Source organism: Phoenix dactylifera, chromosome 10 (genome assembly GCF_051530095.1).
Source record: "Phoenix dactylifera cultivar Ajwa chromosome 10, Ajwa_hap1_PhDact_Kaust_v1.1, whole genome shotgun sequence".
Lineage (NCBI taxonomy): Eukaryota > Viridiplantae > Streptophyta > Magnoliopsida > Arecales > Arecaceae > Phoenix > Phoenix dactylifera.
This window is the reverse complement of record NC_143199.1, coordinates 23,950,792-23,965,295: the sequence shown is the minus strand read 5'-3', so window position 1 is coordinate 23,965,295 and position 14,504 is coordinate 23,950,792. Positions and strand designations below refer to the sequence as shown.

Sequence of the window (14,504 nt, the reverse complement as noted above, 5' to 3'; positions counted from 1 at the left end):
ATTCAATTGTTGTACAAATGACTCATTCCCATGAAGATCATACTCACACGTATCAATAGTTACCGACTTACCATAAAGCACTTAGCTCCCATATACAATAACTATGATTAAAGTGCAGCTGAGTTGGGGTGTTACAAAAGCATTCTATATTTGAACCTTTTGAAGCATAAAAAACTGATCTCCAGAAAAAATAATGTTTGGTTTTAAAGTAGTTTTTGCAATGTAGATCATGATCAATAGGGCGGATCCTCCATATCAAATCTCCATCATTGAGTTTGGATTGATTGGAGTGAGCCCTTAACCCTTCTAGTAATGAATAAGTTGTCTATGTTGTTTGAATGAAATTCTTATTCTTTCTTAGTTTATTGTATTTGGTATGTTAGTTATTGAGTCTATACTTTCCATAAGGAACTATTAGAATGTCAAATTAATATTTTGCTTGACTATTATAATAAATGATCTCATATAACATGTGTTTATTTTAATACTTATCTTTGTGTTTTATGATACATCGGGGAACCATTTCATTGTGTAACTACAACATTAAGTGTTAAAATTTCATCTGTACCATAACATCCCTAGATATGTACTATCCATGTTGGCATGTTGTTAATAGAAGACCAGGATTTATAACTTCATAATGTGTGTATCAACCCTTTCTAATGTCTCAGTCCATATCAATGCATCACTTTGATGCACTAAGATTTATTCTAGTATATTATGGTATGGGCTTATGATGTATTCTCACTTTTTATACCCTTAGGCAGATCGTCCACCATTTGAATAGCCTTTCATTCTATTCAAGGATTTTTCCCTATCTTTTTTCTTCATTTGATGAGGACTTGAAGATGATTTGCACATTGAAATAATAATAAATGTTAATTTTATATGGGATAATAGTTTAAAAATCATGGTATATCATAGTATATTAGCTTCACACACTACTATTATTTGAGCTTTTTCATGATACAAATGATGTCTATATGATATCTAAAATATGTTGTTAACATGCAAGCATGTTTGTTGTGTCAGCAATATTAATTTGTATGATGAATCACTTTAAGTTGTGTGATGTATCTCTAATATTAAATTACAGGCGTCTTTTTGCTTATCTGTGTGCAAGGTCCACCGAACCGATACCGAAATCCGTACCGGTCGGTGCCCATTACGATTCGGTACTGTATCGAACCGATACGGATAGGGCGTGCTGATTCACGGTCTAGCACACCCATTTTTTTTGAATTTTTCAAAAATATTTAATTGGTAATCATTCTTTTTGAACTTTTTTAATAATTTTAAGTCTAATTTGATGTTTTTTGATATTTTATTGATATTTTTTGATATTGTTTGATATTTCTATGATCCCGGTTTAACCTAGATGATGCATTTTGTTGCTTTAAAATGATATAAATTATAAAATGAACAATATAAAATATTCTCAAATCAAGTAGTGACGTAAAAATTAAAAAATAATACAATTAATTACATATATTTAAAGTCCAACATACATATTGATATCTAAAATCGGGTCGAGTGATGATGCCTCTCGTAGATATCCAGATCATCAGCATAGTCAAAAGGCACATCAGCCCACCCCTTTAATTAAGCGGCGTTGTAGTCTTGTATGTTCATCTCATAAAGAATGAGCGTTGGGTTATAAGCACTCTGAGATCTCTCACTGAAGCTTTGGCTCTAAGAGGTGTCCTTTGGCTGATAATATGACTATGAAGGGGCCCACTGAATATGCCAGCATCAAAATTCGATCCGTAAGATGCTTCGGATTGCGTAGCATAGTAGACACTGAAAGATGCTTTAAATGCACCATGACCATATCCGTATCTGTATTGGTCATAGGCTGCCTGTGGCTGCGGATAATAGGATCCAGTATATGACTCGAAATCTGATACATTTATGGATCCTACTCCACGTGCGAGGTCATCTGTAGTTGTGTCGTGTCCTTCTGAATGACCTCGAGGAGCTCGTCTCCTATATGCAATCATATTCTCACGGGCTCTACCAGATTGTGTATCGTGGTCCCTATTCTATGTAGCATGCATAAACTAGGACTCGCCGGTGAATCGAAGACCACTCTGCGGTTGTGTCTCATAAACAGTGGTCTTCTGTCCTCCACTTTCTCTCTGACCAGTAGATCTATGACCACCAGAACTGCTATCGCTGCTATTCCTAGTTTCTGAATCTGAGTGTATTGACTCCTCCTCAACACTTTCTATTGGGGCTACAGGTGCTTTTTGTTTTTTTTTTTGGTGGCTGATGCTTTAAAAGCATCAGGTGTAGTCTACAGTGTCAATCCTGTTCACAATCGGATTGATTCGGTGCGAACCGACTGGTTGGCACTGAGTCTGCACCGAATTGACCGAACCGACCGGTTCAGACATTTACCGGCTGGTTCCGATCAGTAAATTATTAGTTCTAGCTAGCTCGGTAGAGGTTCCGGCCGGTACGGGGCCAGAACCGAATGTATTAGGCGAACTGATCCAGTTTCACACCGGGTCGGTTCAACACTACCTGAATCGGGCGGTTCAGCCTGTTTCGATAGATCTTGTCTGTGTATCTATTAGCCTCTATTCATAAGTTTCCGTTGTATGCCCTCTTTTTTCTCTAAAATTCAGGGTGCTTGGTTTAAGAATCCTTAGATTTAAAGAAAGAGAAGGGGGAATGATCAAGAGAAAATAAGGCTTTATTTCGCAAGATAGTTGAATCAAAATTAGACTCAAATCAGACGGGGCTTGATCCATTCATTCTTCTTGTATGGATCGCACATGCTCGAAAGCTACTATCTTGAGATACAATCAACATTTGTATTGAGGACTATTTATGATCCTAAATTTTATAAATTAGTTAAAGTTTTTCATAGTTTAAAATATTTCTTATATTAAATATTGAATAACATAACATGTCTTAACATCTTAGTTGGAGATTATTTTACATTTATATTTCTATACCAATCCATGCCAAGTGCCTACAAATATGATATGATGTGCACTATTCCATCCTTTGACCAACACAAGCATGATAAGCAATAATTTAATCTGCATATGACAAGCTATAGTACCTTTTAATATATGCATATTGCATGTTTATACTAAAATGTGTGAAACTTTAAGTATCACTAAAGGGGGACTAACTCATGTCCAATTTGTTTTGGTTTGGAGTGCTTTGCAACATTATGGTGTTATTTCAAGTTTTCAACCAATTGACAATGTCTGCATGAGGGATCTAGGACTCTTTATTAACTTTTCTCAAACAGGCTGACCAAAATCGAATAAGTAGGAATCAACTACCACAATATGTTGTCGAGCGAAGGTTCGAAAGAATCAACCAACATCCAGTTATGTTCTTATAATTTTATTATCCCTTTTAAAATTGATTTTATTTTCTGAATTTTGGACATTCATTTGAACTTCTATTCCAACTTTTTGCAGAATGCAGGATCTCATTCATTTTCTGTCGGAATCACTGAAGTCCTTAACACTAATTTACTTATAGAACTGAATGCTGATGATATAGAATATGTTTATCAAAGGTATCCAGCTAATTGTTCAGTACATAGTACTAAAAGACACCTATGTTTTACTTTTTGTGATCATGGATCATCTTCAAGCAATTAGTCCATTTTATAAATTGATATTTGCATTTGTCTCTCATGCTTGCATACTCATGCACATGTAAATAGTTACAAATACATATATTTGTTCTTTATATTAAGGAGAAGTCCATATTTCTTTTGATAAAAATTAAATCATCACTGTACAAGAGGAAGAGGGCAACAAAATTAATTATTTGGCGGTTATGCATGATACTTGCCATGCCTGTTTTATAAACATGACTTTTGTCATCCTCATTTTCTTTAGCATCAAGTTAATGTATTGCTGCACAACAATCTGAAGCATGATTTTGCTTCTAATGAACACATTCTGCCTTATTATGTTAAAACTCTCATCTATTAGCACCTTGGCACTATCATCTCTTCTTAGTACTGTTGATATCACATCTCATAAAAGCAAGATTGTTGCTGCTTGATGCATATACTAACTAAAGACAATCTTCTAACATGCTGAAAAAAAAAGTTGATCTTCTAATATGCTTGATGCATTTATTGTCTTTGACCAACCATAGGATGCCACCCTGAGGTCCCAACTTATTCAAATCCCGATATGTTATCATCAAAATTGATCTAAATACCATTAATATTTAATGTTTTTAATAAAATGCATATGAACTGACAAAGTATAAATAAAAAAATATTAGAATCAATAATGTCTATAATAGAAATATATTTACAACCTTAATCATAGGTTCCACACATAATGCTATATCTTCAAAGTTACAAACCGAGACATTACCCATGTCATTCTGATCATTGGATCCAAATGTTAACCTCCAAAATAGCGAATCCACTTCTTCAAATAAACCCACTAGAGCCCTCACTAATCATTGTGAAAATTGTGTAATAAATGAAGTAAGCCACAAAGCTTAGTAAGTTCCTAGCATGATCTAAAACCCTTAAGGGTCACAAAATAACAAATGACTTGAAAAGAAAACATTTTATCATAATTATTAATGGAAAGCTCATGTGGAAATTCACTGAAATCGTTTGTTATAAAACCTCCTAACCAAAATTTTCAATGATAAATAGCATGTGATACAAGGTTTAAATTAAATTTTGGAAAGAGCATAAATAATTTACAAAAAAATCATAAGCTGAACACTTGTTAGAAATCAAATGGCCAAAACACAATATGTATTTTGAAAAGCTCCTGTATTTCACATAATATCATATTTCTCTTACAACGTTTGACTTATATCTTGAGACCACATAAATACTTGCTGTATATGAGCCCATATAAATCCTCATTGGTGAACCAGCAATCCAGATGAGGCCACATAAATCCTCCCTGCTAATGCCGATGAGGCCTTAAAAGGTCCTTGAGGTCCATATATGCCTTCAAATCCTCATCCATAAATTGAATGCTTCCATATAGACACCTCGCTAGATGTTTGAAGAAATCCTTGTCGAAGGAGGCCAAATATACCACCTGGCTACAACTTCACATGTCTTTCAAATTTATTATATTCCCAATTTATAAAACATGGCAAATGCTTTACAAAATGCTCCAAAGATACCAATTGATGTAGGTATTCAAAAATATGAAATTTCAAGTTATAACCAGTCTTCTATTGGTGACCCATGGTCTAACTCAAACCAAGAACTGCGATCCAGCCAAAAATAGGGTAAGTCGGTCAATGGGTTCAGAACATTGGTTATAACATACACATGCACATTCCAAAATATCAATTCAAAATCTCATATAAGTTCAGATTTTCCATATTAATAGCAAAGCATAGTTTCAATTTAGGATAATTCCAAATTTCCCGAGAATAAGTAAATATGAAGTCTTTGCAACAAGTTTTAAGTTTTGATTCATGAAAAAGAAATAAAACTAAAGCTGATTTAAAGAATCCAGAACTCAAAAGTACTCCTAAGTTTGAAACAATCTTGTGGTTCAAAACTTTTGAAACAACAAATGAACTTTAAATGGAATCAAAATTTGAAAGGCAAAGAAACCCTAAATAAAAACTAATTAGAGTCTATTGTATTTAAAACAATTATTAGGTTTAGAATCGTCAATTCAAAGAACATAGCTTCAAAAGTACAAAACTTAATTCAAGACACGAAAAGATTACTCAGAAGGGAAGTCATAGCTATCGGAAAAGAATGTTCAATTTGGCAATGCAAAACAATGTATAAGCTCATATGAAATAAAAACACTAGTTAAATCTATATGGTCATGGAGAAAGGTTTACTTATCCTATAATGCAAAAGAAAGCTCAAATATCTTTATTCTTTCCACATATTTTGTAGAGTCTCATAGTATCTTTCATGAATGTTTTAAATCAGATGTACCCGAATTTTATTACAACACTTCACAAAATATTCTGTTATAACTTTCATTTAAGACTCTGAAATATACAATTTAAGAATGGGCGACAAGAGTAGGAAGGATAAGAAGTTTGGGTAGGGGATTTGCAAAAAGAATCAGTAATTCCTTGCAAGTTGAAATGTCTCCATGACACAATTTTGCTACTTGGGGGCAAGCCGTAAGAATCAGATCTAGAAAATATATCTTCTAAAGGTCAGTTAAGAATATGTTCCTGAATAAAATGTTTGCCTATGTGACACCTCCTGCATTGGGACATTGCCTATTCAAATAGGATTTGAAGATTTGATTTGTCTGGAGAAACAGGCTTTTTCTCTGATTGTTTAAATAAATAATCCTGGTTCTGCTACAATATTGTTTAAGAATAAGCATCAAGCACATAATTTGGCATACCTACATCATATTTGTGCTTGTGGTGATGTTCACTGTCAAATGCTGAAAATAATTCCTATCTATGATTATTTCTTGTGCATGATGATATAACTTCAAAATTCAAAATATCTCATTTCATTATCATAAGTTATTCACAATATTTTGTTTGGAGAGAAAATAAAAATAGCTAGTGTATATTTAAACAATCCACTAACATGATTATGCTTCTTTCTGTACCTACACATGCCAGCTTGCAGGCAGAATAAATTATAATTTGAAGTGTTTTCTTCCCTTTTTTTAAAGTGGTAATCACATGCCAAGCAAGGTTGAAAAGCTCAAAATGGTGGCGGGCAGTCTTTTAAATTTTTATCAAATGAATGAAGGGAATTTAATAAATGTAGATAGGATGTTCTTTAGGTGTTTTTGATTAAAACTGGTACAAACAAACCAAGATTTAAATAGCAGATGAATAGAGATTGGTGATATACCATATGTTAATTGATAAACTAAGATGGGACACTTGTTGATGAGCAGAAAAAGAGAGACTAGATATATCACCCTGTTAAAATGTTTTGGAAGTTGTTAGCTCCATTTGTTCTACAAATTATCTAGCAATTGATGAGCTCTCCATTGGTTCTATGAATTTCTCATTTCTAGAAATTTTCTAAGAAAGAAATTCTGTCAAGGTTACGGTCACAATGCTCAACCTGGTACTTTGTCATAGCGCAAACAACCTTGAGCTGTCTATCCATGAGGCCTTGAGCCCACCGCTTTCCCACCTTTAAAATACTCCCATCTTTTATTAAATAGAACTCATTTCTCTAAGACAGAAAAACAAGAGAACTGCACCTCCCAAAAATTGGAGTGGTGTTTGTCAGGTGACATAATTAATAGAGTTTTTTTTAATCAAGCAGGGGTGAGTTAAAAACAAGAAAACTGCACCTCCAGAAATCGGACTGGTGTTTGTCAGGTGACATAATTAATAGATTTTTTTTAATCAGGTGGGGCCATTGATTCAACTCACATGCATCACACCTCCCAATGCTAGTTTCATGGGTCATTTACCAAATGAAATGGTTATATGCTTCCTGATCGATTTCAAAGTTATATGTTTTGAATGAGTCATCTTAAATCTCTCTCTCTCTCTCTCTCTCTCTCTCTATATATATATATATATATATATATTATATATATATCAGAAATGTCTTGTAACAAAGTGAATTCATTTAAGTAGGGTAATATCTCAATGTATGTGCTTATACGACTAGTCTAGGATTTGCATCTAGGGATGCAACTAGTGTTATGCTCAACCTAAACTTGCACTCCCAACCCACTTATTGGATAGGGCTGCATTGACGTTTTATTGATAGCGGCTAGGCTTAGAAATCCCGACATATCTCTAATCCAACTCCACCCGACCCAACCTAATCTATGAAGAAATAAATAATTCATATTCATGTTTTCAATTCATATTCATGCTTCATATAGGTTACTTATATGTTTGACCTTGTTAAATTATATGTATCAAGAAATTGATGAATGGTTGAGGCCTCAATCTAACGTATCAATCCAACTAAAATGTCCCAAAACCTTCCCCCTATCTTTAAAATTTCTATTAAGCCTAATCTAACTTGATTACCATGACACAACCAAACCAACCTGACTAACTAAACTAACCTAAATTTAGCTTAAGATGGGATTGGGTTGGTTTAGGTTACAGAAAACCCAACCTGAGACTTGGTTAGGTTTGGTTGGGTTAGGGTTTGCCCTTAGCCCAACCCATGTCCAAGTTGCACCCTATCTCCATCTGACACTTTGGACTTTTAAACTGGTATAAATACTCTATAAAATTAAGTATGGCCAACATCTAGGTATGGATAGATGAGAATTATATATATGCTAATGATTCAATTCTTAATCTATACAATATTAGGGGTACTTTACATTATTGTTGGACATATTTTTTAAGTTGAATTGTTCATTTAAATTTATATTCTTAAATACCTTGGTTCTTCTCCAATTGTTTCCTCACTCTGTTTATGTTGTTACCAAGTTGGATCATCGTGCTATAATTTTAACAATTATCATTTTCTTACAGGAGTCCTGGCAAGATCTTAAACATCAATATACCTACATTTGAAGCACTAACTCAATTTGGTATTGCTACAATAACAGCTAAGAACATTGGCAAACTGGAAGCATCATATAGCTTAACGGTATATTATGTCCTACCGGGTTTTCATTCCAACATTTTTATTCACTTGGCTGTACTTGATGATGAACTTTGCAAAAAAAAATGTGGTTAGCTGAACTTTTTGATGAAGAGAGTCTAATGTTTTATTTTTATTGTTTTGAACTCATGATCCAATCAAGTATTTAAATGCCACTAGTATGAGGCATGCTGGCAAGTGCCTCGCATGGCACATGCTATATCATGACAAAATAAAAATATTAAACAGAATAAGCTAAAGTCATTTTTGATTAAAAGATAAATAGGGACTTGCTAGGTGTTTTGCTGACCTAATGCGGGTGCCAGTTTTGCTGATGTAGGGACTTATGAGGTGCTTTTCAAGAAAGAATTTGCAAAAACTGCCATCATTTTAGGATTGTGGCCTTGAAGGGTAAAATGATAGACACATAATGGAGATTTATTTCACACTTTGCATTCTGCCAACAAACAATTGTTTACCTGATGTATCCAAGTTTGTATGGGCATGCTTTCCATTTGAATACCCATAAAAGTGGGGAAATTGACCGCAAATATTTTAATCTGTCTTATTGGTTCCCATTCTCCTCCATTCTAAAATTGTTTCCTCACATCGTATCAATGCAAATTCTTGATTGTACTTGATACTTTTTAAGTTCAAACTTTCTTATGTGATCCTTCAGTTGGTCCTCTTATGCCATATGCATTAAACTTAATTTCAATTTTTCAATAATTGGTTGTCGCAAGGACAACAAGACAAACATTCATACTTTCATATATCTAATAATGTGCACATATTGTTTTGTAGTGGTTTATTTTCTCACATAATAAGAATTAAGAACTGAAATTTATGCATGACGTGTCAGAATTAGGAACACTTCTCTTATCATGTTATATAGTGATTTCTTATTTTCATAATTCTATTTAAACTAATGATTTGCATCTTGCAGTTTGATTGCCATCCTGGTGTCAGTTATATGGAGGTATGTTTCATCTTTAGTATAATATTTATTATGTTTCCATGAAATTATACTGCAGTGAGATGATATGTTTCTGTTAGTGATTTTTACCCTTGAAAAAAATCAAATAGAAGACATCTATATTCTAGATGCCATTGAGTGGGTCTTGTAATTAGTAACATGTGAATTCATTTTGAGACTCCATGGTTGTGAAAGTAGACGATTGTCTTCTGCTCTTTATTGTTTTTCACCTGCTAAAACCTTTGTAACATTTTGTGCTTCATAGTAGAAGAAAACAGATTTTCCCACATAATATGCATATGCTCACTGCACAGTCATACTCTTTAAGAGTTTATTGTAGATAGTAAATATTTCATTTGTATGTTATAATATAATCTTTTACATCATTATGCGTGAAGTATTATGTTTCGTAGATGGATCCATTTCTTTGCTGCACTACCAATATTCTAAAACTAGATTTTGTACTCTAGAAAATGTTTGAGCAAATAAGATCATATACAACATTGTACTTTATGCAAATGCATGCTGGACATATTTTGTATTTTTTATTCTTTGTGTAGTTGTGCGATTATTAATAATCGGAACAAAGTTTCTCACAGCTTGTCCCACTTATAACATGGTATGTCTAAGCAAACCATTGGCCTTCTGTGAGAAGTTTAAAGCATGTCAAGGATGATTCAAGCATTTATCATTACATGTAATTGATCTTCAAATCAAAGCATCTACTCCAAGCTTGTTCCAATGTCACACCTGGCCACTAAAGTGAATTGTAAATTTTGGTAACTCGCATATTAAGTTGATCAGATCTTATTAAGTTAATCATATCCGCCTTTTGACCGGTTTTCCTTTGCAAGATGTCACATTGCCATTTTTCTCTATTCTGTGTCCTTTCGGTAGCACATCTTTTCTAATACTAAAATTGAGCATATTGTAGTTGATGTTGCCCTTTGTCTAATCCCTCTATCATCTTTCATGCCATGCATAATTCTAATTTTCCAAAAAGCAACTCTTTTTCTTAATTTTTTGCACCATCTTGTTGTGAAGGTGGTACTTGCTATTATGTTATATTCATAGGTAGCTTCTCCCACTTGGCTTTATTTTGAGGAACATTTATCTGAATATTTAATTCCATTGTCTTATAATGATTTATATTAAATTTCTAAAGTTGTTGATGTCATGCACTGTTACTATTATGAAACTTATACCTTTCATGGATCCCACCTTGTTTTACCTTTCCTAAGGCATCTTGTCTTAGCCTTCATTGTCTCAGTTATTGATAGAATAATGTTGTTGATATAAAACCATCACATCCTTGGGATGGCTGACCAAACTCTTGTTTATTTATTTCTGCTCAATGAATAATATGATTAACTAAGGTCGGTGGAACCGGCTCGAACCGGGCAGTCCAATCATACCAAGCCATCCCGACGGCAGATCGGGATGGTTCCGGCAATGGAAACGAAACTGTTGCCGGAGGGGCAGAAGGAGAAGGAAAGAGAGGAAAAGAGAGAGTAAGCAGGGGAGGGAGGGAGAGGGGGAGAAAATCATCTTGAGCTCAACCATTTTAACAATGAGACTCTTAAATGTAATGTAGTTAGTAGCAGATCATGTCACACCAGGCCTACCTCAGCAGCTCCCCCTGTGTGCGCAACTTCACTAGTAGTAGTACCTAGTGATTTTTATAGAGGTGTATTTAGATATAGATTACCTACTCTCCACTACTAGATGCACTCATGGCAAGCTGTCAATCTCCTTAAGCACGATGTCTATGCAAATGCTGGACATGGGATCCAAGACATGTGTTTCCTTTTCTCCATTAGATTATTTTCTGCTTGAAAATTAATCACCTGAACAGCATATGATTAATTGTCTCCATTAGCTTTAAGATATATGAGGTGTCATGAACCTCATTAGAAGTATCTGCTAACTTATGGAAGACCATTGACCTTTCATAGTCACCAAGAAGTTGATGATGTTTCTTTTGGTTGGCCCCATCACACATCAGTGTCATCCTGTATGCACCCAGTTGTGCTTGCGTTCCTTCTAAGCAGATCAACATCTAAGGTGCATCCTAGGACCTTTAGTCACTGGTCCAATCTGAGGTTGGCAGTATGGATTGGGGCCACATGTCCTTAATCCTCCTTATAAAGAGTCACTTGCCCAGGCTTCTTTGAGATAACTTTATTTGGCCTCCACTGGTAAAATGATGTCTAGTTAAAAGGGGTTTTATTCCTGTAGACCTGCATAACTTGTTCCAGAAAAATGTAGGCTATTTTGTTGGAATACCTCCATATTCCACCAGCTATCCCAACTTATCCTACAACAAAAGAAAGCTTATAGGTCAAACTAGTCAAAAAAAAAGAAAAGAAAATATTCCAAATGTTCTTATTAACAACTGAAAGGCCATTTTGGATCTATCATGCTTATAGTAGTAAAATATTTCCAATGCTCTTTATTTCGATGGAATAGAAGGCTATTTTTTAATTAAGCATGCCAATGCACATTCTTGTACTAATTATTAAAATTGTTGATTCAAATTCTTTCAATGATTTTATTTTATAAATGATTTTTCCAAATAACTGCAGGAACAATTCTTTATAATGAAACCTGATGAAGTTGTTACTCGCTCATTTTACATATATCCAAATACAGATCAAGCTTCAAAGTATCATTGTGCAGGTATGCTGTGATGGCCAGAAGAGAAACAAGCAGTACCAATATTTCATTTGCTTTGTCTATTGCATTTTTTTTTCAAATGGTTGTAAGTTTGTATGCTTGTATTTCAAATACCACTCCCTGAGTGCAGCTATTCTCAAGGCTTCAGATTTTGCTGAAGTTGATCGAGCAGAGTGCCAATTCACCACTACAGCTACCATTCTTGAAAATGGATCACAGGTTTCTCAAACAGTGCCTCGAGTTTTTTTCTTATTGAGTTGCCTGTTCATTTTTCGTTCTATAATTGTTGATCCAGCATCTAATTTTGAACAAGTAACAACCATTTAACCTTTTTTTGTGCATTTCTTTATTGACTCCTGTTGAATATTCATGGAGTAAGTTACTTATGGTGGTCCCTAATATGATTAGAAGAATTTGGATGGAAAATTACTGCTAAATGATGCATATGGAGGAGATTCATAGGTATATCATATAAGACAAACAATTAGAGCAAACTGTTGTCTGGCTTGGAATATTGGGCAAGAGAGCCACATTCATAGTCTGACTGTAATAGAGATTGGGCTTCTGAGGTGGAAGTGTGATATAGCTAGAAGGGATGAGATTACGAATGAAGAATAGGGAAAACCAAAAGTTCTTATAAAGGTTTAGAATGCAACATGATGCATTTATTGAGAAGTCTGGTCAATTTGCAATCTACTATGTACTTTTTCAAGTTTCTTTAGTTGATGAAACTTCATCTGTTGATGGGATTTGCAAGGCACAGATATCCTCAAGGTCCTTGAAGGAAAAACCATAAAAAACTTAACACTTCCATGATGAGATTGACTAAACATCGACCTAGGTCAAATCAATTTGCTTTGCAAAATCACCATAACCAAGCATTTTCAGCATAACTATATTTGTCAGTACCATTTTAGCAAGTTTTCATTCTCGATAGTCAATACAACTATTTTTTCCAATTTAATAATCTACAATGTTGCAGATTGTTCCAGCTAATGAATCAAAGGAACATGGTATAAAAGGATTTTTTGAATCTATCAAGAACATGTGGAATTCAATATGGGTTGGTTTGGTCGATTTCTTTACTGGTAAAACATGCAGGTATGCCTTTTCTAATTTTCTTATTCTAGTTTCTTTCATCCAATAGCAGCAACTGACTTTCTTCTTTCTTAAACAAAGTCATGCTTTTTCTTGCGATTGTTTTTCACATTCACGAGAGCTTTTGAGTTTTTTTTTTTTTGTTGGATCCTTTGAAAATGATACTTAAGACCTTCCATTAATTGACCCCTGATTATGAAGTACATTATATCAATTCCTGGATAATAGAGAAAACTTGAAAAATGTATATATAGTATGCAGTCATTTTGAAAGTTATGGTATCAGCTTGCAGTTTGTGTAGCAAAGGATAAGAATGTGCATGATGTTATCTTCTGAATGTGACAAATCAAACAACATTGGTTGAATGATGGACAGCTTACATGTTTTGGGAGTCCCTTGAAGTATCTTTAGACCTAATTTCGAAATGGGATAGGATTGTTAGGTTAAAATTTGATGTGCACAAAAGATGCAGTTAATTTCATTTTATAATGGGATTAGTCTTAATTTGTGTTTGCATAAAATGATTTTATCCCCATTTAATTACATAGTACTATGGTACAGCCGATTGAACTGTAGTTACTTTTTATTGAATAAAACATACATCCCTTTCTTTTCTCTTATTGATTGATAATGGATTTCTGTTCCTTTCAAACATAAGCTGGGATAAAAGGATGGAATATCTTCATTCCACCATACTTATGAAATTAGATTATCCTACAATGAAGATTGTTGACCAACTGTCAGGTATAACAATCCTGATTCTTTTTTTCTGGCATATATCCAGGGAATGACTGGCCTTCTCCAGGGTTTATCACCTTTCTGATCTACGCATTAAAAATTCTGACATATTAGAACCAGTTTAAAGTGCCTTTATCAGTTTGAATTAGATAATCACCTGACTTTATCACCTTTTTGACACAGGCCATAGAAATTTTGAGATATTAGAATGAGTTTAAAGTGACTTGATCAGGTAAATCACCTTTTTGAGATGGTGTCAGTTTGTGTAACAAACTAATCATCCAGGCATTTGAATGGAACTTCAATGCATCCAAACTCATAATTACATATTTGTGATTTTAAAAAGCAGCTTATTTCCTGGTAATTATAATTAATGTATAAAGATGTCTCATGAATTTTTGGATAAAATAAAAGATTTTCTTATGTTGTACTATGCAATTCTCGATTATGAATCGAATTGATAGATCAGATATT

At 33.9% G+C, this 14,504-nt stretch overlaps 1 protein-coding gene across 1 annotated transcript in view; it reads left to right on the top strand.

Annotated features, from left to right (window-relative positions):
* The window catches only part of HAP2 (hapless 2), a 57,099-nt gene that overhangs the window by 40,579 nt on the left and 2,016 nt on the right, over positions 1 to 14,504 (top strand). The window contains exons 10-16 of the mRNA XM_026800207.4: positions 3,269 to 3,349; positions 3,444 to 3,544; positions 8,431 to 8,548; positions 9,489 to 9,521; positions 12,104 to 12,197; positions 12,325 to 12,413; positions 13,177 to 13,295. Of these exons, the coding sequence (XP_026656008.4) occupies positions 3,269 to 3,349; positions 3,444 to 3,544; positions 8,431 to 8,548; positions 9,489 to 9,521; positions 12,104 to 12,197; positions 12,325 to 12,413; positions 13,177 to 13,295 (635 nt within the window). The remainder of the gene's footprint in view (positions 1 to 3,268; positions 3,350 to 3,443; positions 3,545 to 8,430; positions 8,549 to 9,488; positions 9,522 to 12,103; positions 12,198 to 12,324; positions 12,414 to 13,176; positions 13,296 to 14,504) is intronic.